General features: G+C 34.3%; 1 protein-coding gene across 14 annotated transcripts in view; it reads right to left on the reverse strand.

Annotated features, from left to right (window-relative positions):
- DMD (dystrophin) overlaps positions 1-27,734 on the reverse strand; it is a 2,269,491-nt gene that overhangs the window by 1,526,485 nt on the left and 715,272 nt on the right. For all 14 annotated transcript variants that reach the window (XM_050777140.1, XM_050777144.1, XM_050777148.1 and 11 more), the window contains 2 exons: positions 21,796-21,946; positions 2,485-2,604 (listed from right to left, as the gene is read on the reverse strand). In XM_050777140.1, the coding sequence (XP_050633097.1) occupies positions 2,485-2,604; positions 21,796-21,946 (271 nt within the window). The remainder of the gene's footprint in view (positions 1-2,484; positions 2,605-21,795; positions 21,947-27,734) is intronic.

The following is a 27,734-nucleotide window of genomic DNA, read 5'->3' on the forward strand; positions in this document are numbered from 1 at the left end:
TCTAATTACTTCTACCAGAATCCCTCTCAGTCCGGTATGAAACATATTATAGTCCATAATCCCTGAAGTTACCCTAGAATTATCACATACCCAGGGTATTTGTTTTAAATTTATGTTTTTTTATGTTTTTATACTTTATCGATCTTTTAATACTTTATGATTTCTCCTTACTCCTCCTTCTCTACCATCTTCTCTTCCTCCTCTTCTTGCTTTTAAAAATTAAACTAGGTAAGACAAGATCATATGACTTGCAAAGAACCTAAGAAAGAATCATCTCTGTTTCAAAGTCAAATGAAAGCAGAGCATTCCAGGACAATTCCAGCCAATGGTTAAATAAGGTATAGAATTCAAGCATGGATTCCTTTGGGACTGAGGGAACTGATAGGATGGAGAAAGAAAGAAAAGTTACAGCAAGGGCTTTCTCTCCACTTGATTCCTATTAATGCTGCCCTTTTAAACACTAGTCTAGATTATCTTAAAGTCATATGACACTAAAGCCCTATTTAGAGGCAAAATGAGAACATCAAAAGAGGAAAAGAGATGGAAGAGAAAAGAGGAGGCTGGAAGGCAGTAGCCATTAAAGAGGTATGCAATCACGGAGAAATGCAGATAGAGTTTATGCAAATTAGGGATAATCAATACATGTACCGATATTTAGTAGCTGCCTTTGGGCCAAAGAAATAAAGGCAGAAAATAAGGTGAAAATGAAAGCAAGTAAGAAAACGAATACAGAAGAGTTTAGGGCCACCACACAACCATCTGTGAGTTCTGTGGACTGTTTTTCAAGATGTCTTAACCACACAAGCATCACCTTGGATGAATTATATTGAAAAGCTATTTGCACTGGGTCAGCTAATGATGAAATGGGAGCTTTGAATTGTTATTTTAAATGGAAATACTCTATGCCTTAGAACAATGTCTGCGTTTAAGTATTTTTTTAACCAGTAACCTCCCTTCAACCCCTGCTTCCCAGCCTTATTTAATATTAATTGAAAATTTCTGGTAAATACTGAGTATTAGATTTTTACCCATCTGCAATTAGTTACTATTGTATCAGAATTATGGAATTCTTTAAAGCATAGCACTTTAGCTTATTATGAGTGTGTGGGTATATATATAATATAAAGGATCATATATTTGATAATATATATAAAATCTAGGGACATAAGTTTTTTAGATCCCTGAAACTTCATTGAAACACAAGCAATTAACATGAATCACCAGTATATATGAAATGCTCTGTTCTAGCCATGTCCAACCTATTTGGTCAAAAGATTTTCCCTTTGTCATTTAATGATGGAGAATGAGATAACATTGTTGGAGATTAGCAGTCTAAAGTAGTAACCTGAGGAAATGACATTTCACTGGAATAAAAAAAAAAAACACACCTCACACAAAAAGAGAAGAAAGCAGAGATAAGGCTTTAAGAAAGCGTGTTATAGATTAGGTAGGAGAAACTATGTTTAGTACTACTTTGGGCTAATAAAGCCATTTAAACCCACATTGATTGGATTCTTGGACATATCACTTTTACTTTTGTCACAAAGGAAAGGCAAGCATTTGGTGGTCAGAATGAGTGTGTCAAATACAATCTATAGTTATATATGTGTATGTGTAATTACTCTAAACAATAAATTAATGTGTTTTCCCTTAATATTGATGTTCTGGTATATGTGTACAAACCCCATTGAAACTTTTTTACAGTAGAGGTTTATTTTTCTACAATAAATATCACACACACATATATATACACACACACACACACACACACACACTCACAATTGTATAATTATTCAAAATAATAAACTGTTATATTTTCCCTAATGCTGATGTTTTGGTATATGTACATATATCTATCAATTTTTTTTAACAGTACAACTTTATTGTTCTCCATTTGGAAAAAAATACAAAAATGTGAAAATATCTACATCATCTTTTGTTAAAATGTACTGGATGTGTTTCTAAAAGCATAACTACTACAACTCAGGTAGGAAGAGGGCTTAAAAGGCTAAATATCTACTTCAATCAGAATCCCATGACTTAAACATTCTGCTATACTCTCATAAAGACTACAACTTAAGGCTTCCCGGAATAAATATAGTGAAAGCATTCAATGTTTCATTATTTAATTAAATGTAATTTTTCTTGTTTTTTATCTTTGTCCTTTTAGGCTGTAGGCTTGAAGAGGACATAAATATTAAACAGCATGCCTCAGACTAGTTATCTAATATATGTGATTCAATATAATTTAAAAAATGGATATCCATTTATGTTTCCCCAGTCCAGGAAACTCATGTAAGCAAATAGTGTACAATGAATGAAATGGTAATTTCCACAAATAGAAAATAATTTGAATTATTTTTAACAAACATACTGTATTCTCAGTATTTTAATATATAAATTGCATTCTAAATTTTTAAAATACTTTTCAAGGTATACTTCTTTTAAACAACATATTTAGTTAGCTAAACAAAATAATCTGACCTTAAGTTGCTCTTCCAAAGCAGCAGTTGCGTGATCTCCACTAGATTCATCAACTACCACCACCATGTGAGTGAGAGAATTGACCCTGACTTGTTCTTGTTCTAGATCTTCTTGAAGCACCTGAAAGATAAAATGTTTTTAAAAGAAATTAAAATAATAGTCTTACATGTATGTTGAAATCATTTGCTCTCAAATGGTGAAATTTATTTCTGCTACATCTCAGGTAATCCTATTTTTTATTAAACTAGAAACATTCCAAGTAAATTTTCTGCTACGATGCTCAGCAAAATTTATATGTTTCTATTGTCAATTTAACTGGAAAGTATATAAAGAAGACTAATGTTAAGAAAGGTACTGTAGGATGTTCTGCTTCTCGTCCCACTCCCTTTCTCCTTTTCAAGACTTTTCTCCTGAAACTATCAGCACTTCTGGCATTTTCAGGCTCTTCTTCTCTACTGAAGTTCTCCATTACCATAAAAATAAAACGAACTCTTGATCAAACAAACCTGTCCTGCTGCTATCCTCCTATGTGTTCCTCTTTATTGAAAAGAAAAAAAAAGTTTCCTACAGTTACTGTCTCCATATATTTATCTTACTATTCACTTTGCCCACTATCCCACTGAAATACCTTTTGTAAAGGACACTATCAACTTTCATGTCCTAAATTCAATAACCATTTGTTATAGCATCTTACTTGACATGTTGATTACTAACCTAATTGACCACTCCCACATTCTTGACACCCTCTCTTGATCACCCTCCTAACTATGTGCTACTTTTTTTTCTATATTTTGGAGACGGAGTCTCACTCTGTCACCCAGGGTGGAGTGCAAATGGCGCGAACTCGGCTCACTGCAACCTCCACCTACGAGGTTCAAGGGATTCTCCTGCCTCAGCCTCCTGAGTAGTTGAGATTACAGGTGCACACCACCACACCCAGCTAAATTTTTGTATTTTCAGTAGAGACGGGATTTCTCCACGTTGGCCAGGCTGCTCTCAAACTCCTGACCTCTGGTGATTCACCCACCTCAATCTCCCAAAGTGCTGGGATTACAGATGTGAGCCACTGCACCTGGCCTATGTGCTATTTTTTAGCTCCTTTACTGGTTCTTTCTCTTCTGCTCCAACTACAAATCAGATGTCACTCCTATTTATAAAAACCAATAGACTCCTATCATACTAAGAAAGAAAATTTAACTTCTTTACCTGAAATTCCTATATGATCTAGCACCTGCCTACCTCACCAATCTGACTGTATACCATTCTTGCCCTCACACTGTTTCAGAACAACTTGCTTTCTCTCTCTTCCAAAAATGTGTCAAGCTGTTCCCTCTACCGGGATTGCTTTTCCTCCAGATCTTTAAATAATCTCTTTATCATTCAGGACTCAATGTAAGTATTACCTACCCAGAGCAGCTTTTCATGAGCAAGCTATCCAACGTTCCTCCCTAGTAATTTGCTATTTCTGTCATTTTTAAAATCATAGCATTGTCACTACTCATAATGTCTTATGTATCAGTTAGTCCTTTTGTCTCTACTTAACCATCATATGCAATCCACCAGAACAGAGATGCCCTCTGTCCTTCTCACTATGTATTACAAGCAAATAAAGATCAATGAACATTTGTCAGATAAATGGTGCCATGTGGGGGTTTGGGGAAAATATGCACAGATGAGTTTGTTCCTTCCTGATTGCACAAAGATTACAATATAGTAGGAAGAATTAGTGATTTTTAGTGTAATCACAATTACACTAATCTCAACAGAAAATACCCACTTGGTCTCAACTGAACCCTGGGGTAAAACCAGCCTAATTCACATCTTGGCTTTCTAACTTAACAAATGTGGCTCTGAAAAAATCATTTCCCCCTATTAAGTGAGGCTGTCACAAAATAGTATTTCCAATCTTTTTAGAAACATGATGTACAATTATTTTGTAATGATGAACAGGGGTAAACACAGGAATAAATTAGGGGTAAACAAAGGAGGCTGCTCTAGAACCAAGATATCTTGCCTGGGTGCTCCAGATCCCTTAAGACTTTACCCTGTTACACTAATTATTATTATTGGGATTTCTCTGAATAGCTATTTGAGACTTCTAGCCAACTAGTTTGCTTCTTAGAACATTTTGTTATATAACACAAGAGTGGAGAAACAAGTTTGGGACATTTCCTGTTACTTTCTGGCAAACATGCTGTCCCTACTTGCAAAACAACAGTGCTTAGCACCTATCAGTCTAGCTCTTAGGTATTCAAACTCTATGGCAGGTGGAAGGGAACTTATTAGGATGGCTGAATCATAATCTCAAGTGCATGAGCATTTTTATCCTAGGCTTCATATTTTCCAAGCCTCAACATTTTAGAACACTATAAAATCACTTCTTTTTACTTCGTCTCTCTAGATTTTCATGCTACATTTTCAAGTGAAGCAATTTAGAATAAAATGACTATGCATCTATTTTGTGTGTGGAATCTATACTGCCTATCACGCCTTTGACATTCCAGAGCTTATAATGGTTAATAAAACTCTTTCTGCCATGAGGCCAAAAATGGAAACATTAAAATTCAGAGTTGTCCTTGACAGTCATGTTGAATCTGTGTTTTCTGAGTTACATAAGACAGGACTGGGAACATTTTAAATGTGTCAGCCAGGAATGTTTCAAATAATAATTAAAATGATAATTTGGTGGCCAAAGTATCATAATTTGGTTTTCTGAATTTAGCAAATTCTTTTCTGTCCTTCATTATGAGTATATATAATTACATATATTACAAAATTACAAGTAAATAATGCCATAGTTTTCATTTTTACATGTAAATTGCTTTTTCACAATTTTAATATATTTTAGTTAAGAAATGTAAGAAAAACACTGTTTGATCCATGGAATGAATCCAACTCATACTGAGTCTTTTAAAGCATATGTGATCAAATGTACTATTTTCTCCATTACTTAGTTGTTCTGATTTTGTTTCATTTTCCTATTTGTTTTATAATCGAAATGGCATTCTTGCCATATTTATCAAGGGTTTATATTTTATGCTTGGCAGAACTGCTAACACAAAGTACCACTAAAGCGAATTGTGAGATGATAGCATTAAAACCAAACACAAGAACCGTCTCGACTTATGGCGAGTAGAAGGAAATAAAGGAGCAGGAAAAGGCTCTCTACAGTGACTAAGAATGTTGAAGAATCCAGAGTACTGGAGTAGATTTGCATAAGCTGCTTTTGATTTAATGTTATTTCCAGTATCTCTTCTCTATGACTTTTTAAAATTATATCTCTTCTTTCTCAGCTAATCAGGAATTAAACTAAAAAAGATTAAACTGACTTTTCTGAACACACTAAATAGCTGTAAGACAAAAGCTATGGTAAAACTGTAAGCGTATCTCTTATTTTCTCAGACTTCAAATGCAAAATAAATATTAGTGAATATCACACCATTAGCTAATCTCCTTAATATCAGCAAAATACAGATTATAAACTATCCAACGTCCAGGGTTTTTTTGGTTTTGTTTTGTTTTGTTTTAACACTGATTCTTACAAGTAGCAGAAATGCCAAACATACAAAGCTGGAGTTAAAAAGTTCAATTGTTCTGCCAATGTAGGAATCCATGAATAAAGGCCTTGATCACTGGGGTAAAGAATGCCTCCCTGCTTCTCTAGTTGGAAAGACATGGATTCTCAAGAGCATTTAAAAAAAATAATACGCTACAGTGTTATGAGGCTATATTTAATTAAAATTTTAAATATTGACTTCTTACGGATTTGAGTTTTTCATAGATGAATTTATACAATGGAGATTTATACTTGATTTGCTAATTAAGCCTGAAATATGAGCCAAATTATTTCCAAATATAGATGTATCACCAGAGAAGTACACAAAAACATTTGTCTATCAGAAAATACCTTCAAATTAAAATATTGTAATATAATATTGTTAAAATATGTTTTTCTTTATTAAAAGCTTCCAGATTGCACACACACATGTATACATACATACTAGGTATTTTATTACGCATTTATTTTCATTATTTTATTAAAGGAATGCTTTTGTAACACCAGATTTCCAAAATCTATCATGTTCCTAATTAAATTTCGTTACCATTATTAGATAGATACAAATGTTACTGATGTTTGTTCTCGAATGTCAAATAATGTATTTTTCTCTTTATGACAAGAGAAAAGGCCAACAGTGAGATTTAACATTAAGAATGCTGAGATTTGATAAACAGTTTTTGTTACACCTCTGTGAAAAATAGTATTTCTTGTAAGTAAGTCTCTAGTTAAAGGGTTTAACAAAATTTGTTACTCCCTCAGTACATGTTCCCGATTTTATTATTTAAACATGACTTTTCTTGTACTTCTTTTAAATGCCATCAGTGATACCAAATTCTTCTGGCTCTTGTCCATGTCAAAGTTGGTTTTCAAAGTGGCTTAGAATAACCACTGGAGAGCCACTTCAGTGTTTACTCTAGACTTATGCTATTTTACCCTTTCTTAGCACACATGTAAAATAATACTTAGGAAATAAAGACATGGAATTATGTAAGGCTAGGGAAATTTTTGGTCTGATGTTTAAAGGTGAAGAGCAATAATGAATAGAAAGGTAGCATAACAGAAAACAAAAACAAGGTTGGGTCTCCTGTAAATTCGATGTGAGAAGCTTTTGTTTTACTTATTTCTTTTGGCCATAGCATAGACTCAGCTACCAGAAACAGGAAAGAACAGCTGTTACCTATATGTAGAGTTTTTTTTTGGTTTTTTTTTTTTAAACTACTACTCCCACTTCACTGAATAACCAACAGCACATTGCCAGTACTTGCAGGTCCTACACACGCACACCCCCCCCCCACTAGAAACAACACAGACCACGTGTTCATCATGAATTCGAAGGCCATCTATTGTCTCCAAAAATGACTTTAAAATTAATATATTTAGATGTTTAATTATAAATATTAAGTAGTTGCTAGTTTATCTAAATAAATGCACACATAATGAAAGACTAATGAGAAAAAAATTGTAGCAAACATAAAATTTGCAAAGGACATTAAGAATTCAGAAGGTTCTAGGAATACAGATGAGTGTAACATCTAGGAAAGTAGTATCTTTAAAAAGCTGTCTCATGAACAAAAAAATCCCTAGATACTAATGATCATTATAATGCAAGACATCTGGACCGGAATTGACTTTTTTCTAAATAAAAACTTCAAGTACAAATCAGAAAGTGTTAGGATTTCTTGGGAAATGATGGGGTGGCAGGTAATTTATTTTTTTCACTCTCTTTTCCTCTATGCCCCATTCTTTCTACCACCTCTACACTGGGCTAGGCTCTATATCCCTTGCCAGCCTGAATGAAATGATCTGGAAATGACTTTCAATTTCATTTGCAGTGAAATATTCACTTTGCTAAGCCTGGCTGGTCACAGTATTGTCTAGCTTTCCATGAAGATCTATTTATGGTATGTAACTTTGTTATAAATTTGCTGAATATTTTAAATAATCTTTCCCAACAGGCTCCCCTAGAAAAGCTTTTGATATTCACTTACTTAAATGTGATTGAATATCTTTATTAGTCCTTATATCAGAACACATTGATTTTATCTTTTTGTTAGAAATGAATGTTTATGTTTCTGCCAACTCCTAAGCTACCAAATGGGGGTTCTGAAAGACTGTTTCAATGGAGAGATTTGAAAGACTATAAAAGCACACTAAATGTTTCTCTATAGCCTGAAGGGGACTCAATAAATATGAAAAGAAACTGTTTTAAAAATAAAGTAGACAATTAATGTACCCCTACATATGGAAAAGGACATAGGATGAAATAGATTGACCGAAACTTGCGCATGACTTTGAGGAGACAGTAAAACTGTAGGCAAAAGTGTAGCATCTGAAATCAGATTTTCTATGTGTAATTCCTGGAAGCATCAATAACCAACCACGTGACTTTGAGAAAGTCATCAACCACACCAAGCCTCAGCTTCCTAATTTCAAAATTGAGATAACAAAACTGCCTCTTTCTTTATGTGGTTAAGAAGATTGAATAAGGTCAAATTGTTTCACATTTTGCCTGGAAAACAGTATAAATTCCAAAAATATTAGCATCTAATTCATTGAAAGAATTCATATTTAGCCATATTTATATCAAATATTTTAAACTGAACTGTAATAATCTAATACTTATCTATTTTACCCTCATCTAATACATTCTGACTATCATCCTTTCTAATAGACATCATAAGTACAGAAAAAAAATGTGATTTTTTAAAAGTCATGAAAAGAATTGCTGAAGTTACAGCAAAGTTTTAAGGTCTGGAGAAACACACAGTTAAATGTTAAATCCTTAAATAATACTTGAACTTCCAATTCTATTTATACTACATTAACAAAAGTAGGTTCGAACTACCTGATCTGATGGTATCATAGAAAAATTTGCATGGTCAGACATATGTCATGGAGTGAGGACAGTCCCTAATCACCAAATGGTAGCCCAAAACTCTCATGCCTTTCCTACTCTTTCTACAATCCATGCATGCACCCACCTACACATTCTACATATACAGAATTAAAATCAGATCAAAGTAAAAACCAGTAACATTGAATAAATAATTATAAAATGCCTTTACTGAAAATACTTATTGAAAAATAAAAGAACAAGATTATTGGGAGAGAGATGGGGTAGAAAGTTTCAGGCAGAGCACAGAGGAAATGATATGCATTGTGCTGCTAAACAGAATATAGTTGTGAAATTCAGTTCCAATGATTATCCTCCTGCTCAGACACTACTGCCATGCTTATCATAAGCCTATGTTCCTGTTTCCCTTATAGTCCCTTCTACCTCTATTTTAAAGAAAGAACTACAGGATTAATGGTGATGAATTATCTCATTAAGCATTTTGATTCTGAGTATTTAAGGCGTAGCTACCACTACTGCTTACTCTACGTTTGAAGACTCATATGCACTCAGTCTCTGTACCTTCTATCCAGACATCCCCAATCCTGTGAAACCAAGTGCCACAACATCTTCAAATCTCTTTGCCACTTCTCTGCATTTGTTCTAGTCTCTAGGATCTCAGCTGGAGTCAAGCTTCACTGGAATCTCAAAACGGACAGAAATGGTCTCGGTTCAAAGGCAGACAGGTTAAAGTTAAAATCAGAATCTACCAATTACTACTGAAGTTACCTTGAACAACTCCTTAAACTCTTTGAACACATTTATTTGTCTGTAAAATCAAAATCAAGGATTAATATCCTTCCAGGTCAGACATTTATAGAACACTCTATTCTACGACTACAGAATGTACATTATTCTCATCTGCACATGGATCATTATCAAAAATTGAAAATTGTGGCTAGGCCACAAGGTGGTTAACACATTTTTAAAAATCAAAATCATATCAAGCATCTTCTTGAAACACAGTGGAATAAAACTAGAAATGAATATCAAGAAGACTCCTTAAATCTATACAAATACATGGAAATTAAACAACCCGCTCCTGAATGATCTTTGGACAATGAAATCAAGGAAGAAATTAAAACTTTTTGAAACAAATGAAGAGACACACATAACATACCTCAACCTCTGGGATACAACAGAAGCAGTGCTAAGATGGAAATTTACAGCATTAAATGCCTACACCAAGATAGAAAGATCTAAAATTAGCAACCTAATATTGTATTTCAAGGAACTAGAAAACAAGAACAAACCAAACCCAAAGCTAGCAGAAGATAAGAAATAACAAAGATCTGCTCTGTCACCAAGCTGGAATGCAGTAGCGCGATCTTGGCTGACTGCAACCTCAGCCTCCCGAGTACAAGCGATTCTCCTGCCGTAGCCACTCAAGTATCTGGGACTACAGGTGCCTGCCACCACGCCCAGTCAATTTTTGTATTTTTAGTAGAGACGGGGTTTCACAATGTTGGCCAGGATGGTCTCGAGCTCTTGACCTTGTGATCCAACCACCTTGGCCTCCTAAAGTGCTGGGATTACAGGCATGAGCCACTGCGTCTGGCCGAAAAAACTATTAAAATTTTTTTTTTTTAAATCATAGAAGATACAGGTTTCATGAGCCTAATGGAATTAACCTAGGAATGCAAGGCAGTGGAAATTTCCGGATAATGTGTAATAAGGCCAGAAAGCAACCGGTCAATGTTCAAAGTTTCCACGACATAAATTGAGTGATCAGAGTAGCTGCCCCCCCCCAAAAAAAGAAATAAAGATCAGAGCAGAACTAAATGAAACCGAGATAATAAATGGAAAAATTAAAAAATTAAAGTTATTTGAAAAGATAAACAAAATTAATAGACTACTAGCTAGATTAACCAAGGAAAAAATAGAGGAATCAAATAAGCAAAGTCAGAGATGATAAATGTGACATTACAACTGATACCATAGAAATACAAAAGATTATCAGAGACTACTAGGGGCATCTCTAGGTACACAAATTAGAAAATTTGGAGGAAGTGAATACATTCCTGGATACATATCAACTCCCAACATTGAACCACAAGAAGCAAAATTCTTGGACAGACCAATAACAAATAGTGAAACTGAATCAGTAATAAAATATCTCCCCAAAAAATAAAGCCCAGGACCAGACATATGCAGCCAAATTCTACCAGACATGCAAAGAACTGGTACCAATCCTACTGTAACTGTTGCAAAAAATCAAACCGGAGGAAATTCTCCCTAACTCATTCTATGAAGCCAGTATCACCCTAATACCAAAGGTAGGTAAGGACACAACAAAATGGAAACCACAGGCCAATATCCCTGATGAACACAGATGCAAAAATTCTCAACTGAATACGGGCAAACCAAATGCAAAAGCGTATCAAAAAGATAATACATGACAATAAAGTGAGCTTTATTCCAGGTATGTAGGGATGGTTCAACATATGCAGATCAATATATGTGATTCACCAGATCAACAGAAATAAAAACAAAAACCACAGGATCATCTCAATAGATGCAGAAAAGGCATTTGATAAAATCCAGCATCTCCCCATGGTAAAAACCCTCAACAACTAGGCATAGAAGGAACAGATCTCAAAATAACAAAAGTCATATATGACAAACCAAGAGCCAACACTGTACTGAACAGGAACATGTTGAGAGCACCTGTCTCCCCCAAGAACTACAACAAGACAAGGATACCCATTTTCACTTCTCCGATTCAACATAGTACTGGAAGCCCTAGCTAGAGCAATCAGGCAGGAGAAAGAAATATAAGGTATCCAAATTGGGAAAAAGAAAGTCAAATGACTTCTCTTCACTGATTATAGGATTTTATATCTAGAAAACCCTAAAGACTCCTCTAAAAGGCCCCTATATTTGATAAATGACTTCAGTACAGTTTCAGGATATGAAATCAATGTACAAAATTGGTGGCTTTTCTATACACCAATAATGATCAAGCTGAGAACAAAATCAAGAACTCAATCTCATTTACAACAACTACAAAAAAAACAAGAAACAAAACAAAAAAACCTAGAAATGCCTTTAAGCAAAAAAGTGAAAGATCTCTACAAGGAGAACTACAAAACATCAATGAAATAAATCATAGATGACACAAACAAATGGATTCTTCCTTCTCATGGATTGGAAGAATCAATATTGTTAAAATAGCCACACTGCCCAAAGCAATCTACAGATTGAACAAAGTCCTTATAAATTACCAACATAATTTTCCACAGAATTAGAAAAAAATACTAAAATACATAGAGAATCAGAAAAAGCCCAAATAGTCAAAGCAATGCTAAGCAAGAAGAATAAAGTTGAAGGCATCACATTACCTGACTTCAAATTATACTACAAGGCTACAGTAACCAAAACAGCATGGATACTGGTATAAAAACATATACATATAGGTTGATTTGACCAAATTAAGAACCCACATATAAAACCATATACCTATGACAAATGAATATTCAACAAAGTAAAAAAAAGTATATATACACCGTCCTATTCAATAAATTGTGCTGTAAATATTGGATAGTCATAAGCAGAAGAATGAAACTGGGCCATGTATCACCATATACAAAAATTAACTCAAAATGGATTAAAGACTTAAACGTAAGACCTGAAAATATAAAAATCCTAGAAGAAAATCTAGGAAAAACTGTTCTTAACACTGGCCTGCGCAAAGAATTTATGACTAAGTACTCAAAAATAAAAACAAAAATAGACAAATGGAGCTTAATTTAAAAATCATCTGAACATCAAAAGAAATGATCAGCAGAATGAACAGACAACTTATAGAATGGAAAACAATTCGGAACTATACATCTAACAAAAAAACTAATATCCAGAATCTACAAATAACAAGAAGAAAAATAGATAAACCCATTAAAAAGTAGGCAAAGGACACTAGCAGATATGTTTTAAAAGAAGATATATAAGCAGCCAACAAACATATGAAAAAACGTACAACACCACTAATCATCAGAGAAATGCAAATTAAAACCACAAGGAGATATCTCACACCAGTCAGTACGGCTATTATTTTTTTTCCAATGTCATTTAAAAAATTTGTGGGTACAGAGTACGGGTATTTGTGGGGTACATGAGATGTTTTGATACAGGCCTGCAACGTGAAATAATTGCATCATAGAAAACTTAGTATCTATCACCTCAAGCATTTGTCCTTTGTCTTACAAGCAATCCAATTATAATCTTTCAGTTATTTTGAAATGTACAAGTTATTATTGACTATAGTTACCCTATGATATGATCAAATAGTATGCCTTTTCGTTCTAACTATAATTTTTGTACCCAATAACCATCCCCACTTCCCTTCCACCACCCTTCCCAGTCTCTGATAACCATCCTTCTACTCTGTTTCTATGACCTCAATTGTTTTTTTTTTTTTTTTTTGGATCCCACAAATAAGTCAGAACAAATGATATGGCTGTCTTTCTGTGCCTGGCTTATTTCACTTAACATAATGATCTCTAGTTCCATCCACACTGTTGCAAATGACAGTATCTCATTCTTTTTAAAAGGATAGCTATCATTAAAAAAGTCAAAAAACAACAGGTGTTGGCAAGGATGTGGAGAAAAGAAAATGTTTATACACTCTTGGTGGGAATGTAAGTTAGTACAACCATTATGGAAAACAGTATGGAGATTTCACAAAGAACTCAAAACACAACTATTCGATCCTGCATCCTAGTACTGGGTATATACTCAACAAAAGCAACAAAAAGTGTTACATGAAAAATACACTGCAGTTGTATGTTTATCATAGCACTATTTACAATAACAAAGAAACAACCTAAGTGCCCATCAGTAAATGATTGGATAAAGAAAATGTGACATCCACATGTATATATGTGTGTGTATATATATATATATGCATATATATATACACACACACCACAGAATACTACACAGTGATAAGAAACTATGAAATCCTATCTTTTAAGCTACATGAATAGGAACTAGAGGCCATTATCCTAAGTGAAGTAACTGGGAAACAGAAACTTAAATGCATTATGTTCTCGCTTATAAGAAGAAACTAAACAAAGGGTACACATGGACATCTAGAGTGGAATAATATAAACTGGAAACTACAAAAGATTAAAGGCTGGTAGTGGGGTGAAGGGTGAAAAATTACCTACTGAGTATAGTGTTCGTTATTCAGGTAATGGATATATTAAAATCCCAGACTCCACCACTACACGATATATCCATGTAATAAACCTGTACATGTAACCCCTCAATCTATTTTAAAACTCTAAGACATGTTTATTACTAGAGTTAAATGAGATAATACATTAAATTCAGCTTGTACAGTGCTTAGATTTGGCAGGTGGTGAGGAAATGCTTATTTTCTTTCATTTCTGACATAGTCACATTATCCTTCCATCTTCACAGTAAGATTCATGGAAATAGCTCTTTTGAGCATCAGTATTTATTTCTAATAACTTGGTAATCACATTCTATTTTAATTATTAAATATCCTCAGTGTGCCAAAACTGTAGACCATTATGTAAAAATAGTTTAGTGCTTTTTTCGTCTTACTAGATATGACTTAGATTTTTAATTGTTAAAGTATACAGTATCATTACTTCCAATGAATAGAGTACTACCAGATTTACCAGCAGTACTAAATCTACTAGTACTAGAAATCTACTAGAAGTTCTGTTTATAACAGAAATATTAAACATGATAGTACTCCATATTCTTCAGAAAAAGTATCATATTCAACCTTATTTTTTAACATGGGACTGGATTTACGGTCATGCATTTTAAGATACATTCATACATTTGCTGAGGAAAATTATTGCCTTAAAATTCATGTTATCATATGTGTCTTAGCTTTCTTGTAAGGTTTCCCTAAAATGCATTCTAAAATGTTTTTTATAATTAAATAATTTATTTACATTATTAATTTTGTATTACCTATACAAAATAACTGAAATTGATTGTTACAGTACTGGTTCAGAAAAAGAGAGACATTTTACATGAGACTAACTCAGTAAGCGAGAATTAGGGTCCTTATTTTCCTTGCTTTAAACCCCGCTGCAGAGGTCAATGTCTTCTCAAGAGGAAGCATTATAGGAGTAATGAAGTATAATAACTAACGTTAGTGCCTCTAAGATGAGAGAGTCTTCAGCAGCTATAATTTTTGTAGCAGTACTGATATACTTTAAAACAAAGTAGTATGCTGCTATAAAGACACATGCACACGTATGTTTATTGTGGCATTATTCACAATAGTAAAGACTTGGAATCAACTCAAATGTCCATCAGTGACGGACTGGATTAGGAAAATGTGACACATATACACCATGGAATACTATGTAGCCATAAAAAAGGATGAGTTTGTGTCCTTTGTAGGGACATGGATGCAGCTGGAAACCATCATTCTCAGCACACTATCGCAAGAACAGAAAACCAAACACCGCATGTTCTCACTCACAGGTGGGAATTGAACAATGACATTACCTGGACACAGGAAGGGGAACATCACACACCAGGTCCTATTGTGGCCGGGGTGGGGGAGGGACAGCATTAGGAGATATACCTAATGTGAATGACGAGTTAATGGATGCAGCACACTAGTATGGCACATGTATACATATGCAACAAACCTGCACGTTGTGCACATGTACCCTAGAACTTAAAGTATAATAAAAAAAAAAAAAGAAGAAAAAAAAAAGCTGTGACATTCTAAGTAATGTTACTGAATCAATACTCAGTAACTTCTAATAAGCTAAATAATAATCTGATTGCTAGAAACACTTGATTTGTAAAATAAGAACATGGGCATGCATTTTATCATGATTATTAATAATCTATAGCATTACTGTGCAAATATATCCTTGGACTATGATGCTTGTTAATAGAATGCTTATGGGAAATTAGAAGTCTTCTCAATTAGATTAAAAAACTGTAACTGAATATCATGCACATACTACTATGTAGACTATATAAGTGACGTTCTTTCTTTACATAAACTTCCAATCATTTATGTCAAAATAATAATACTACCACTCAAATCAATTTCATAGTCAATGGTTTACCACTATTAAGATATTTGAATATGGGAATGCAACAGAGATAGAAGGAAATAAGAAAAGTCAGAGACTGAAGACACCAGATACAACATCACCAGGTAAGCCACTTTATAGATATATTTTTCTACACCTTTATGATTTTTTTTTTTTGCTGTACACACAACTTTTTAATTTGTCAAAATTTCATGCCCTTGTCAGAAAGTTAACCATGATGAAGATGGTTTGAGAAATAAAACTAGTCAATATTATCAGAACATCTGTTCTAAAAACACTTACTGAGCATCAACTATTGACTAAGTACTCTGAAAACACAAAAGAAATCTGGCTCTCTGGTTATAACACAGTATTTTTTTGGATTTTATTGTTTATCCTCCTTACCATCATAACCATGAAACTTTCATTAAGCACTTATGAGGGCAAAAGACAGGAAATAAAATGAAACCTCACAGCAGAAACAAATAACGTGTAATTTTAACCATGCTAAATATGAGAGAGAGCTTGCTAAGCACTAAAAGCACTACTTGATCCTATGTCATTGTCAGACTTAACTGAGTCACTTATCCTTCTTCCAACTATTGCATTTCTCTTTTTATACTGCCTATTTTCTTAATTCCAGCTCTCAGGTCCCAGTTGCCCAGTCCCAGAATCTATTATTTTGAGCTTTTTGTTCATTTCCTAAATCTAGTTCTATTGGTTTTGATTTGATCTCCGGAATGCTTTATACCTGTTTACAATTTTCATTGACATTGCTTTCATTCAGGCTCTAGACACTTTCTGCAATATCCTCGTAACATGTTTTCTGGCCTCCTGTTTTCTCTGCTCTTTCATTTATCTTCAAAAAATATCTTCTTAAATATTAAGGTAAGTTTTCCTAAATTGCTGCTCTTTCTAGTTTAATTTCTCACGAATAATGGTTTCCTGTTACTTATAGAACTACTAGCAAATGCCTGAGTCTTTTATATAAGACTCATGATCAACCTCCATGATCAGGCTTAAATCCTCCAGCATTAAGAATACTACAAGATTTCATAAATGATTGGTTTCTGTATTCTTCACAGCACCCATGTGCTATAATGAGTGTTTGTTCAGTGATACGGAATAGAATGCAATGGAATGAAATGAAATGTCAGATCCTTTGGCAGAATTATACCTAAACCTTCTCTGTAATATGAACATGTAGATCATTTTAAAGGTCACCAGATGAGGATATTTCACAATCTTGGCAACCCAAATGTCTGCCTTTAACTAACCTTCAAGGAAAGCATAGGTGACTGAGCTTCTAAGAGGCTACTCAGTTTGTATTAATCAGTATTTCACATAGAACCTTCACTGAAGTCAGAATATAGAGTATATATTTACATCTGCAAATTCTAGTAATTTGTGAAGTCTTTGTTGATGCTGTCACCAACGTAATGTATCTATGCACAAAAGTCTAAATCTCTCAGAAGAATGGAAAACCTAGGAAGAAAACTGAGCTTTAAACTTCATCCCAGTCTCACTGTGCCAGGAGACAAAAGATATCACTGTTAAATATTTTCCTTTTGATAAAAATGTCTTCCAAAATGGCAAACTTCTTTACTATTAATGAAAGCTCAAGGCTTTTACTCCTCAATAACATCATGCCACTCCTTCGAGGGAAAAACCTTTCATTCTTTATCAACATCACTAATAAATTCTATCCCTTAAGACAAAAATGACCAGCTAGAATTATATGTGATATATTTTTTCACAGGGGAATGAGAGGTTCGATTTGTTTACTCACCAGAGAGAATCACTCTTAGGTGCCTCAGATCTAAAGCAAACCTCTAAATACTCTCCCCAAAGCAATGTCTAAGAATGAATGGTTTATCCCAAATGTTGCAGCCAATTGAACTTTTCTCGGTTACCCAGACTAAAGGGTTTGGCTAGATTTAATAGTAACCACCATATAGGATCAACTGCTTTACCTTACCTAATTGCCAGGTTCAGTAAAAGTGACTTATCTTCCTGGCATTTCACAGTGTCTGAATTTCTAGCCTGCCTCATAATAAAATGCTGTTGAAATGAAGATAGCAAAGGATCCTGTCACAGAATATACAGAGGCATATCTGTAATATTCACAGTGTACTTGCAAGATTTGCAAACATTTTAATCTTGCCCTCCATTTGAGAGAGAGAACAGGCGACCTCTGATCTGAGTAGAATTTAAATCAATTCCCAGCAATAAAATCCGTATCTTTTCTTTAATTTTGTCATCTGCAATCATCTTTAAGAAAAAAATGGTGATGGCACAAGGATTTAATGTCTATTTACACAAAGCTAAAAATAAATATTAGAAGTTTGGTGATACAGTAGATGGGAGTTGCTTTTGTGGGTAATCTAAGGTTACTGATGTATTTTGTTGTCAGAAGGAGAAATTTCCTTGCTTTCAATGATTTACAATTCTTGGGAAGAAAAACTGAAAAGTGATTCAATGACTATATATATAGGGCTTTAGTTTGAACTCAGTTACCCAAAGAAGTAATATTTATTTTCTTTTGTTTTATGAAATGTGCCAAGACTAACAAAATAGTATTCCTTTAATTCTGTATGTATGTTCCTTTCAGTGTTAAAAGACAATATAATGTACATGTTTCATGTTTTAAATAAATTCAACTCTTTGCTAAATTGTTTGATGTTAAGTCACCTTCTTCTCACCAAAATTGTTCCCAAGTAACAAAAGAGCATTATCAATTTTCAGGACTTGAATATAAATCTTCTTTCCTTTGTCTTAATTTTATTTAAAAAAAACTTTTGTTCTGAAGAGTGCTCAAATAGTTAAAAGTAGGAGTTGGCCTTACTCTCTGAGCCAGCAAACCAATGCCTTCTGGCCTCTTTATGTCCTTTAAATAAATAATTCCTGGATGTAAAATGTTCCATAACCAACTTGCATATAATCCTGTTGCCTTCTTTTGTTTCAAATTTTTTCTTCAAGGCAATTTCATACTCATTAGAAATGGCATACTTTCAAGTAATGAATCATCTATTGAAATTTTATGACAATATTTGTCAAACATTTTCCATTTCATTCACAAAACATTTCAGGTACCTGTCAGAATATTAAGATCCTGGAGAGCTTGTCTCACCTAAATGAAGAGTCTATTCAGCATCCCAAGCTAAGAACTTCCTTACCAGCGGCCCTAAGTTATCCATACTTAGCTGTGCTAACATTCTCCTTCCACTGCTCTTTTGGAGCTCTTCTTCCTGGCTTTCTCTTTACACTCCAGGCATCCGGCACCAGTGTCCTGCCTTCTGATGTTCAGTGTTACTTGGCCTAATCTTGGTCTTTTCTAAAATACTTCAAGTTCCAAAAGTATTGGATACATTAAAACTATGACTGGAAGGAACACTAGAAACAAACTGACTCAACACTTTTCTTTCCAAAGTAAAGATATAGAGAACCTGGGACATTAAGTGATGTTGGAAAATGACAATACAGTTAGTGGTAGAACTGGAGCTCGAACTCTGGCTTCTAGTGGGACAAGTTTGTCTTGGGTTAGATTCCTCCAAAAACACATCTTGAGCAAAAGACTTGGGAACAAATGGTTTATTTGGAGGGTGAACCCTTAAGGCATTATGAGAGCATGGAGACATTCAGGAAGTTACCTTGTGTATATCTGGAGCTCAGTTCTACTGGGGAATCTCTGAAAGACTGTAGAGAATATATGTTAGAAATGTCCCACTATGGGACAAAGATTCTATGGGATTTCTCTATCGACTTTTACTCCTCATTGGCTAAGGGCAGCTCTGGCAGCACTAATTGCACCTCCTGTCTGCCTTCAAACTGGCTGAAATGCTTCTGCACCAGAAATGCCCTCAGGGAGAGAGAAGCCACTGCTGTACATCAACCTTGTCCAATCCATGACCCAGGATGGCTTTGAATGTGGCCCAACACAAACTTGTAAACTTTCTTAAAATATTTTTGCAATTATTTCTTCTAGTTCACCAGCTATCGTTAGTGTTAGTATATTTTATGTGTGGCCCAAGACAATTCCTCCAATGTGGCCCAGGGAAGCCAACAGGTTGGACACCCCTGGTGTATATAGCCACTCTCTGCATGTAACTTCCAGTGTAGGCCAAGGGGAAAGGGCAGATATAGTGTCAACCAGAGAAGCAAATGTGCCACAGAGCAAAAGTGGTACTATTAGAGAACTAGCACTGTACCTAACTTCTTCATCAGATGTTCAATTAGTATCTATGTGACAAGTAATCACAGTCACAATTTCTACCTAACTACAATACAGTTGATGTTTTTTTCCTGATGGCATAGCAGATGAGGATTACCATAGTTACAGCTCTTCTTAAATGCTAGATCTTCAACTGCTGTGACCAAAGGACTCCTGGGGGTCAGTATAGTAAGAGCTGGCCCCATTTGTCATTGAAAACTGAAGCTCATTAAACTAAAAAAAAACAACCTCTAGAACTTAGAAATAAATGTATCTTTTATTTGCATGGAAAACTGTAAAACTATATCTGACTGAATATTATAAAAAGAGAGAATTAAGTTAGGCAAAAGGCAGATTTAGGAGGTATGAAGTAAAGGAGCAGATATTCCCTTTCAAAGCCATAAATCCAACAACCACAGATCATAAGTAGAGTTGCCAGATAAAATAAAGGACACTCAGCAAAATGTGAATTTCAGATAAACAATGAATAATCTGGGACACACACTGAGAAAATTATTTGTTGTTTATCTGAAATTTACATTTATGTAGGCTTCTTTTATTTTTGTTTGCTACATATGGCAACCCTAATCCTGGGACAACTACAAAGGATCTTCTGTGTGTGCGTATCCTCATGAATTGAGCAGGAGTCTATTTCAACAATAAAACTCAGAGCTAATTGTAATATTTTATGGCATTGATTAAAATAAAGTACCCTCATAATTTTGGATCAGAAATATTATTGTAGAAGACTCAATCACAGAAACAAAAAATAAATGCTTTCTGGCAGCGAGGGAGCGTAACTGGAAATGTACAAGTAAACTGAAGAAACAAGATGAAAATATTAACATTTTTAAAATGTCATATTTTATAGAAAAGCAATGCTTCAGACCCTCATTTATCAAGCTTGGCCGGCTTCAAGTTACTATAAATTGAATGTAAAATTACATTAAAAAAATCATAGCCTTATTATTTAAATTTGTATTACAAGTAATCCCTATGAAGTCTTTCTTCCAGGAAAGCAAATTTTTAATAAATCACACATCCTGTACTGTTCTCATTCACAAATATGTTTGATTTCTTTTCCAAATACGAAAAGCCTAGTTATGTTATATTTTTTAAAAAACAACAACAAATGTCTTAATCCATTTTGTGCTGCTATAACAAAAATAACTGAGACTGGGGTAATTTAGGAAGAACGTAAATTTATTTTTTCACAATTCTTGAGTCTGGGAAATCCAAGATCAAGGTGTTAGCATCTGGTGAGGGCCTTTTCAGAGTTTTCACATGGTGGTGCATGGTGGAGGGTCAAGAGACAGGAGAACACTGTGTGAAGCCTCTTTTATAAGGGCCTTGATCCTATTCATAAGGGAGAAGCCCTGATGGATTAATCACCCTTAAATATTCCACCTCTTAATACAATCACCTGAATTTTGGAGGGGACTCATTCAAGCTATTGCAACAAAGATGGTAAAAATAATTTTTAAACTATGGCTGACTTTAAGTTTTAATTTTCTCCCATCAACCATGTCATCTGTGTTATTGTGTATAGATAATATACACAAAGTTTGCTTTCTAGTAGAAAGCATACAACATAAGATACACCTACCTTATGTTGTTGTACTTGGCGTTTTAAGTCTTCAAGATCAGGTCCAAGGGGTTCTTCCTCCATTTTCCTTGTTCTTTCTTCTGTTTTTGTCAGCCAGTCATTCAACTCTTTCAGTTTCTGATTCTGGAGATCCATTAAAACTCTATGTAAACTGAAAATTTGAAAGAAGTCTATTATTACACCTCTTTTAAAACAACTTATTACTGAACATCGCAATGTAAAACAATAGAATTTATAATATAAGGAATGTTCACATTTGGGGGCATCTACTGGACATTGAGAAGGATGTAAGGAAAGCCCACTATCAATCGTCCCTGGAACTCTTATTTCTCAGACCTATAATCATTCACAAATCCTGATTTCTAAAAAGTTTCACATAACCAACTAAATGTGAACATGCTAACTGAAGTGCAAAGCATCTGATAACTGACTTAGTAGTATATTTTGGCAGTTGTTCATTTACATTCTCATTATTTAATACGTGTGGTGGTTAAAGATGGCCACAAATTCTTTGTCCATCTTCCCTTCAAGAGATGAGGTCTATTTTCCATCCCTGTGAATATGATCAGGACTTGTGACTTTTTTTTTGACCATAGAATGTGACATAACTGACACCACACCAAATCCAAGTGTAGGCTGCAAAAGAACTGGCAGCATTTGTATTTTTCCTCTCTTGAAGCCTAGATTCCATGCTGTAAAGGAGGCCAGGCTACACTACTGAATCATTAGAGATCATATAGGAGTGATTCTGGAGGATGAAATATTATATTGGAAGTGAGCTTCCAGCTCATTGCAGCCCAAGGAGTGACCCCAGCTATAACACCAGTAATACAAAAACAACCTGGCTGAGCCCTGCTTATATTCTTGATCTTCAGAATCATGACGCAATTATAAATTGTTTTAACGCATTAAGTTTGGACGCCATTTGACACACAGAAATAGGTAAATGAAAGCATGCTTTTTTCCCCACAAAGATATAGAAAATAGTGGGCTGGGTAATGAATTTAAAGTCCAAAGGCCTAGGTTCACAGCCCAGCGGTAAGCTCTACAACCAGGTTCTTAAAGGTTCTCAGTTACATTTCCAGTATCAGGGACATGGGATAATGCTTTGCCTATTAATTACACAAGTTTGTGTTGAGGATGAAAATACATTAAGGTTCTTTCATTAATTCAACCAAAATTTGAGATGTAAATGGGAAGTGTTAATGGTTATTTCAAGAGAAACAGTCTTTATAAATATCATATTTAAAGTATTTTTCAAAACTATATTCTGAACATTGATCTTATAAACGGGATATAATTTGAATTAGGAATATATTATTTTGAATACATAACTGTATTCTAAAATCTTTAGTGGAAGTTTCCATTAATCACCACATTTAAACACACAAAGTGCACACATAGCTGAGAGTGTTTTTTAATAGACTTAATTTTTTGGTTTAGATTTACAAAAAATTAACGAGATTATAATACAAAGAGTTATCATATAACTTGCACTCAGTCTCTCCCATTTTATTAACATCTTATGTTATTATGGAACATTTGTTACAATTAATGAACCAATATTTGTGCATTATTATTAGCTGGAGTCTATATTGTATTCTGATTTCCTTAGATTTAAACTATTTTTTTTTTTTTTTGTATTTCAGTATCTCTTCAAGGATTCCATATTACACTTAATTGTCCTGATTCCTTAATCTGCTTTTGGCTATGATAGTTTCTCAGAGTTTTTCTGGCAGTTTTTAAAAGTGCTGGCCAGGCTGGTATTTTGTAGTATGCCTCTTAGTGGGAATTTGTCTGAATTTTTTTTCCTCATAATTAAACTGGGGTTTTTGAAAGACCACAGAGGTAATGGGCCATTTTAATCACATTTTATCAAGCATATATACTCTCAACATGACTTATCAATGTTAACTTTGACCACTTGGCTAAAGTAATAGGTGTCACATTTATCCACTATAAAGTTACTCTTTCCCCCTCCTTTTACACTATTTTTTAATAAGAAAGTCACTATACACAGTCCCCATGGAGTGGGGAGTTATATTCTCTTTCTGTGAGGGCAGAGAAGTTACATAAGTTATTTGGAGTTTTTTCTGCATTGGAGATTTGTCTCTATTCCTCCATTTATTTATGAAATTACTTATTTATATAACATGGCCTCATGTATAGTTATTTGATACTTTGGGCTAAATCCAGTATTAATTTCTGCTTTGGATTTTTGCTCAAATAGTTCCAGCTTTGGACACTGGGAACTCTCTTGGTTGGCGACTGACATATCCCATTAAAGTTTTTTGTTTAGGGCAGGGCTGTGGAGTTGAGCATGTTCTTACTTTCTGGCACTACCAAATGCTTCAGGTTCATTTTCTATACTGCCTTTCTTAGTTTTAGAATCAGCCGTTTCTCCACAGTGTTCTAGTTTTTTTTTTTTTTTGGAGGGGGGGGAATGTTACTGGAACCCAAGATCCTGTTGCTAGGTATGCTTGTTGCTTCTAGGGTGTTGTAGCTTACAGGACATCCGGGTTGACATAAAGAAGTGGATGTACGAGTGCGTACTCACCCATAAATACTTTATGTAATTACCTCATCTGTAGCAAGCTAAATATTAATCTATCCATATCTCTCCATCTTGTGACTTCTGTCCTTTATCTGTGAACTACCTCTTCAACAGTAAGAATTTGACTTAAATTAGAAGTTGTTACAAGAAACTCAAAAATGATTTCTTTAAACTAGAAGCTGAGATGACCCCTGTTCCATGTTTGGCTCCTCGTGCTGCTGAATCCACAGAGAAAGGGGTTACCACACAGAACCTAAGCGCAAATGGTCAACTGAGTTCATCCTATACAATGCAGGGCAAGTAGGACTACATCAGAAAATTACAGGCATTTGCCAGGAGTCTCTTAGTATCCCCATATACAATAATGTTAACCAATAAAAAAATAAATAAATAAAAATTTTAAAAAAAACCAGAAGATACTCGATCGATATGGAACCACTAATAATATGGTTCTTTGGAAGGATGTTTTTGATTTCCCACTAAGGTGAATGGCCAGGAGTCTCTTAGTATCCCCATATACAATAGTGTTAACCAATTAAAAAAAAAAAAAAAAAAAAAACAGAAGATACTCGATCGATATGGAACCACTAATAATATGGTTCTCTGGAAGGATGTCTTTGATTTCCCACTAAGGTCAATGTCTGCAACTAGAAGAAATTCTGTCATAGTAACCAAGACAGCATTGTATTATCATAAAAACAAATTAATGGAACATAGTAACAGAACCCAGGAATAAATCCATGCATTTGCATTCAACTGATTTTTGACATGGGTGTCAAGAACACACTATGAGGACAGGACACCCTCTTCAGCAAATGCTACTGGGAAAAGTAAGAATCTACAAGCAGAAGAATGAAATTAGACCCTTATCCCTTGCCACATACAAAAACCAATTTGAAATGGATTAAAAACTTAAATGTGAGACTCAAAACTATCAACCTATTAGTAGAAAACATAGAGGACAAGCTTCATCACAATTATTTGGGCAATAACTTTTGAATATGACTTTAAAAGCACAAGCAACAAAAGCAAAAATAGACTGAGGACTTACACCAAACTAAAAATCTCTGCACAGAAAAAAAGATAAAATTGAAAATTAACAGAGTAAAGAGATAACCAATAGAATGAGAAAAATATTTGCAAACTATATATCTGATGGTGGTTCATATCAGAAATATATAAGAAATTCAAACAACTCCATAGCAAGAAAACAAATAACCTGATCAAAAATAGGCAAAAGACTAAAATAGACATTTATCATAAAAAGGACAAATGGATAACACGTATATGAAAAAATGCTCAACATCACTAATCATCTGGAAAATGCAAATTAAAACCACAATGAGGTATCACTTTACTTGCAAAGAAAAGGCAACACTTACACACTGTTGGTGGGAGTGTAAATTAGTTCAACTACTGTCGAAAATAGTGTGGTGATTCCACAAAAACCTAAAAACAGAAGTACCATTTGACCCAGCAATCCTATTGTTGGGTATATACTTAAAGGAATATAAAACATTCTACCAAAAGGACACATGCACACATATGTTCACGGCAGCACTATTCACAATCACAAAGAGAATCAACCTAAATGCTCATCAATGGTAAACTGGATAAATATGGTAAATACATATTGTGGAATACTACGCAGCCATAAAAAAGAATAAGATTATGTTCTTTGCAGGAACATAGATGAAGCTGGAGGCCATTATCCTTAGCAAAATAATGCAGAAAAAGAAAACCAAATATTCCATGTTCTCACTTGTAAGTGGGAGCTAACTGATGAGAACACATGGGCACATGCAGAAGAACGACACACATGGGGCCTATTGGAGTTTGGAGGGTGGCAGGAGAGAAAGGATTAGGAAAAATAACTAATGGGTACTAGGTTTATACCTGGTGATGAAATCATCTGTACAATAAACTTCCATGACACAACTTTACCCATTTAACAAACCTGCACATGTACCCTTGCACTTAAAAGTTAAAATATAATAATAATTAATGATATCCTTGCCAAAAGAAACAAAAAGAGAGATATCACCTCACTTTCATTAGCATGGCTACTATCCAAAAGAAAAAAGATAAATGTTGATAACGATTTAGAAAAAAAGGCACCTATTACGTACCTGCAAAAGTTAAAAATTACAAATTAAGAAAAAACGAAAACCTTTACACATTGTAAATGGGAATGGCAATCAGTATAGGCATTATGGAAAACAGTATGAAGGTTCCTTGAAATATGAATAACAAAACTACTAGGTGATACAAAATCCCACTATGAATTATATATATAAAGGAAATTAAATCAGTATGTCAAAGACATATCTGCACTACCATTTTTATTGCAGAACTATTCATAGCCAAGATATAGAATCAACGCAAATATCCACCAATATATGAATGGATAAAGAAAATGTGGTATACATATATACAATGGAATGCTACTCAGCCATAAAAAAGAATAAAATACTGTCATTTGCAACAACATGCATGAACCTGCAGAATATTGTTCAGTGAAATAAGCCAGTACAGAAAGACAAGTACTGCCTAATCTCACTTATATGTGGAATCTAAAACAGCTGATCCCACAGAAGTAGACAATGAATAGTGGTTACCAGAGGCTGAGGTGGTTACGAGGAAGGGGGAGGTGTGGAGATGTTTTTCAAGGGATATACAGTTACAGTTAAAATATTCAAGTAATCTATTTTACAACATAGTGACTACAGCTAATGCAAATATACTCTTGAAAAATGTAAAGAGAGGATGTTAAATATTCTCACCACAAAAATGATAAATATGTAAGGTAAAGCACATGTTAATTAGCTAGATTCAACCATTCCACAATATATATTTACTCAAAAGCATCATGTTGTACATGATAAATACATACAATTTTATCTGTCAATTTAAAGTAAGGTTTGAAAAACAATGTTTAGAAATTGGTAGCATTTAAAATAAAATATAAAAGTTGGGTCTGTTGAGTGTGTGTGTGGACGCTGCATACTATTGGCAGGAAAGAGAACACACTCAAATATGTTTAGCTCAGTAGACTACTTACACATTTATGTAAAGGGTTGGGGGGAAAATAATAAATGATAGTGAAGGAGCCAGGACCTAACAACAAAGCAAACTGACCTAGCAACCCTGGAACTGGAAGAAAAAAGGAAGAGCGCTGTCACTGAAGCTCAATAAGAGTTAGAGACATGGAACAAGAGCTGTCCAACAGTAGCCGTAGTTCAAGAGGAACACAATTCCTGCCACTCCACAGTAAGAAATAGAAGAGGAAGAACAAAGTACCACAATCTCTGCTTTCACCCTCTTGCCAGTGCTTCCCATTGGCTGAAGTACTTTAGCAACCAAAGGCAGAGATGAACGTGGGTAA

Source organism: Macaca thibetana, chromosome X (assembly GCF_024542745.1).
Source record: "Macaca thibetana thibetana isolate TM-01 chromosome X, ASM2454274v1, whole genome shotgun sequence".
NCBI classification, from domain to species: Eukaryota; Metazoa; Chordata; class Mammalia; order Primates; family Cercopithecidae; genus Macaca; species Macaca thibetana.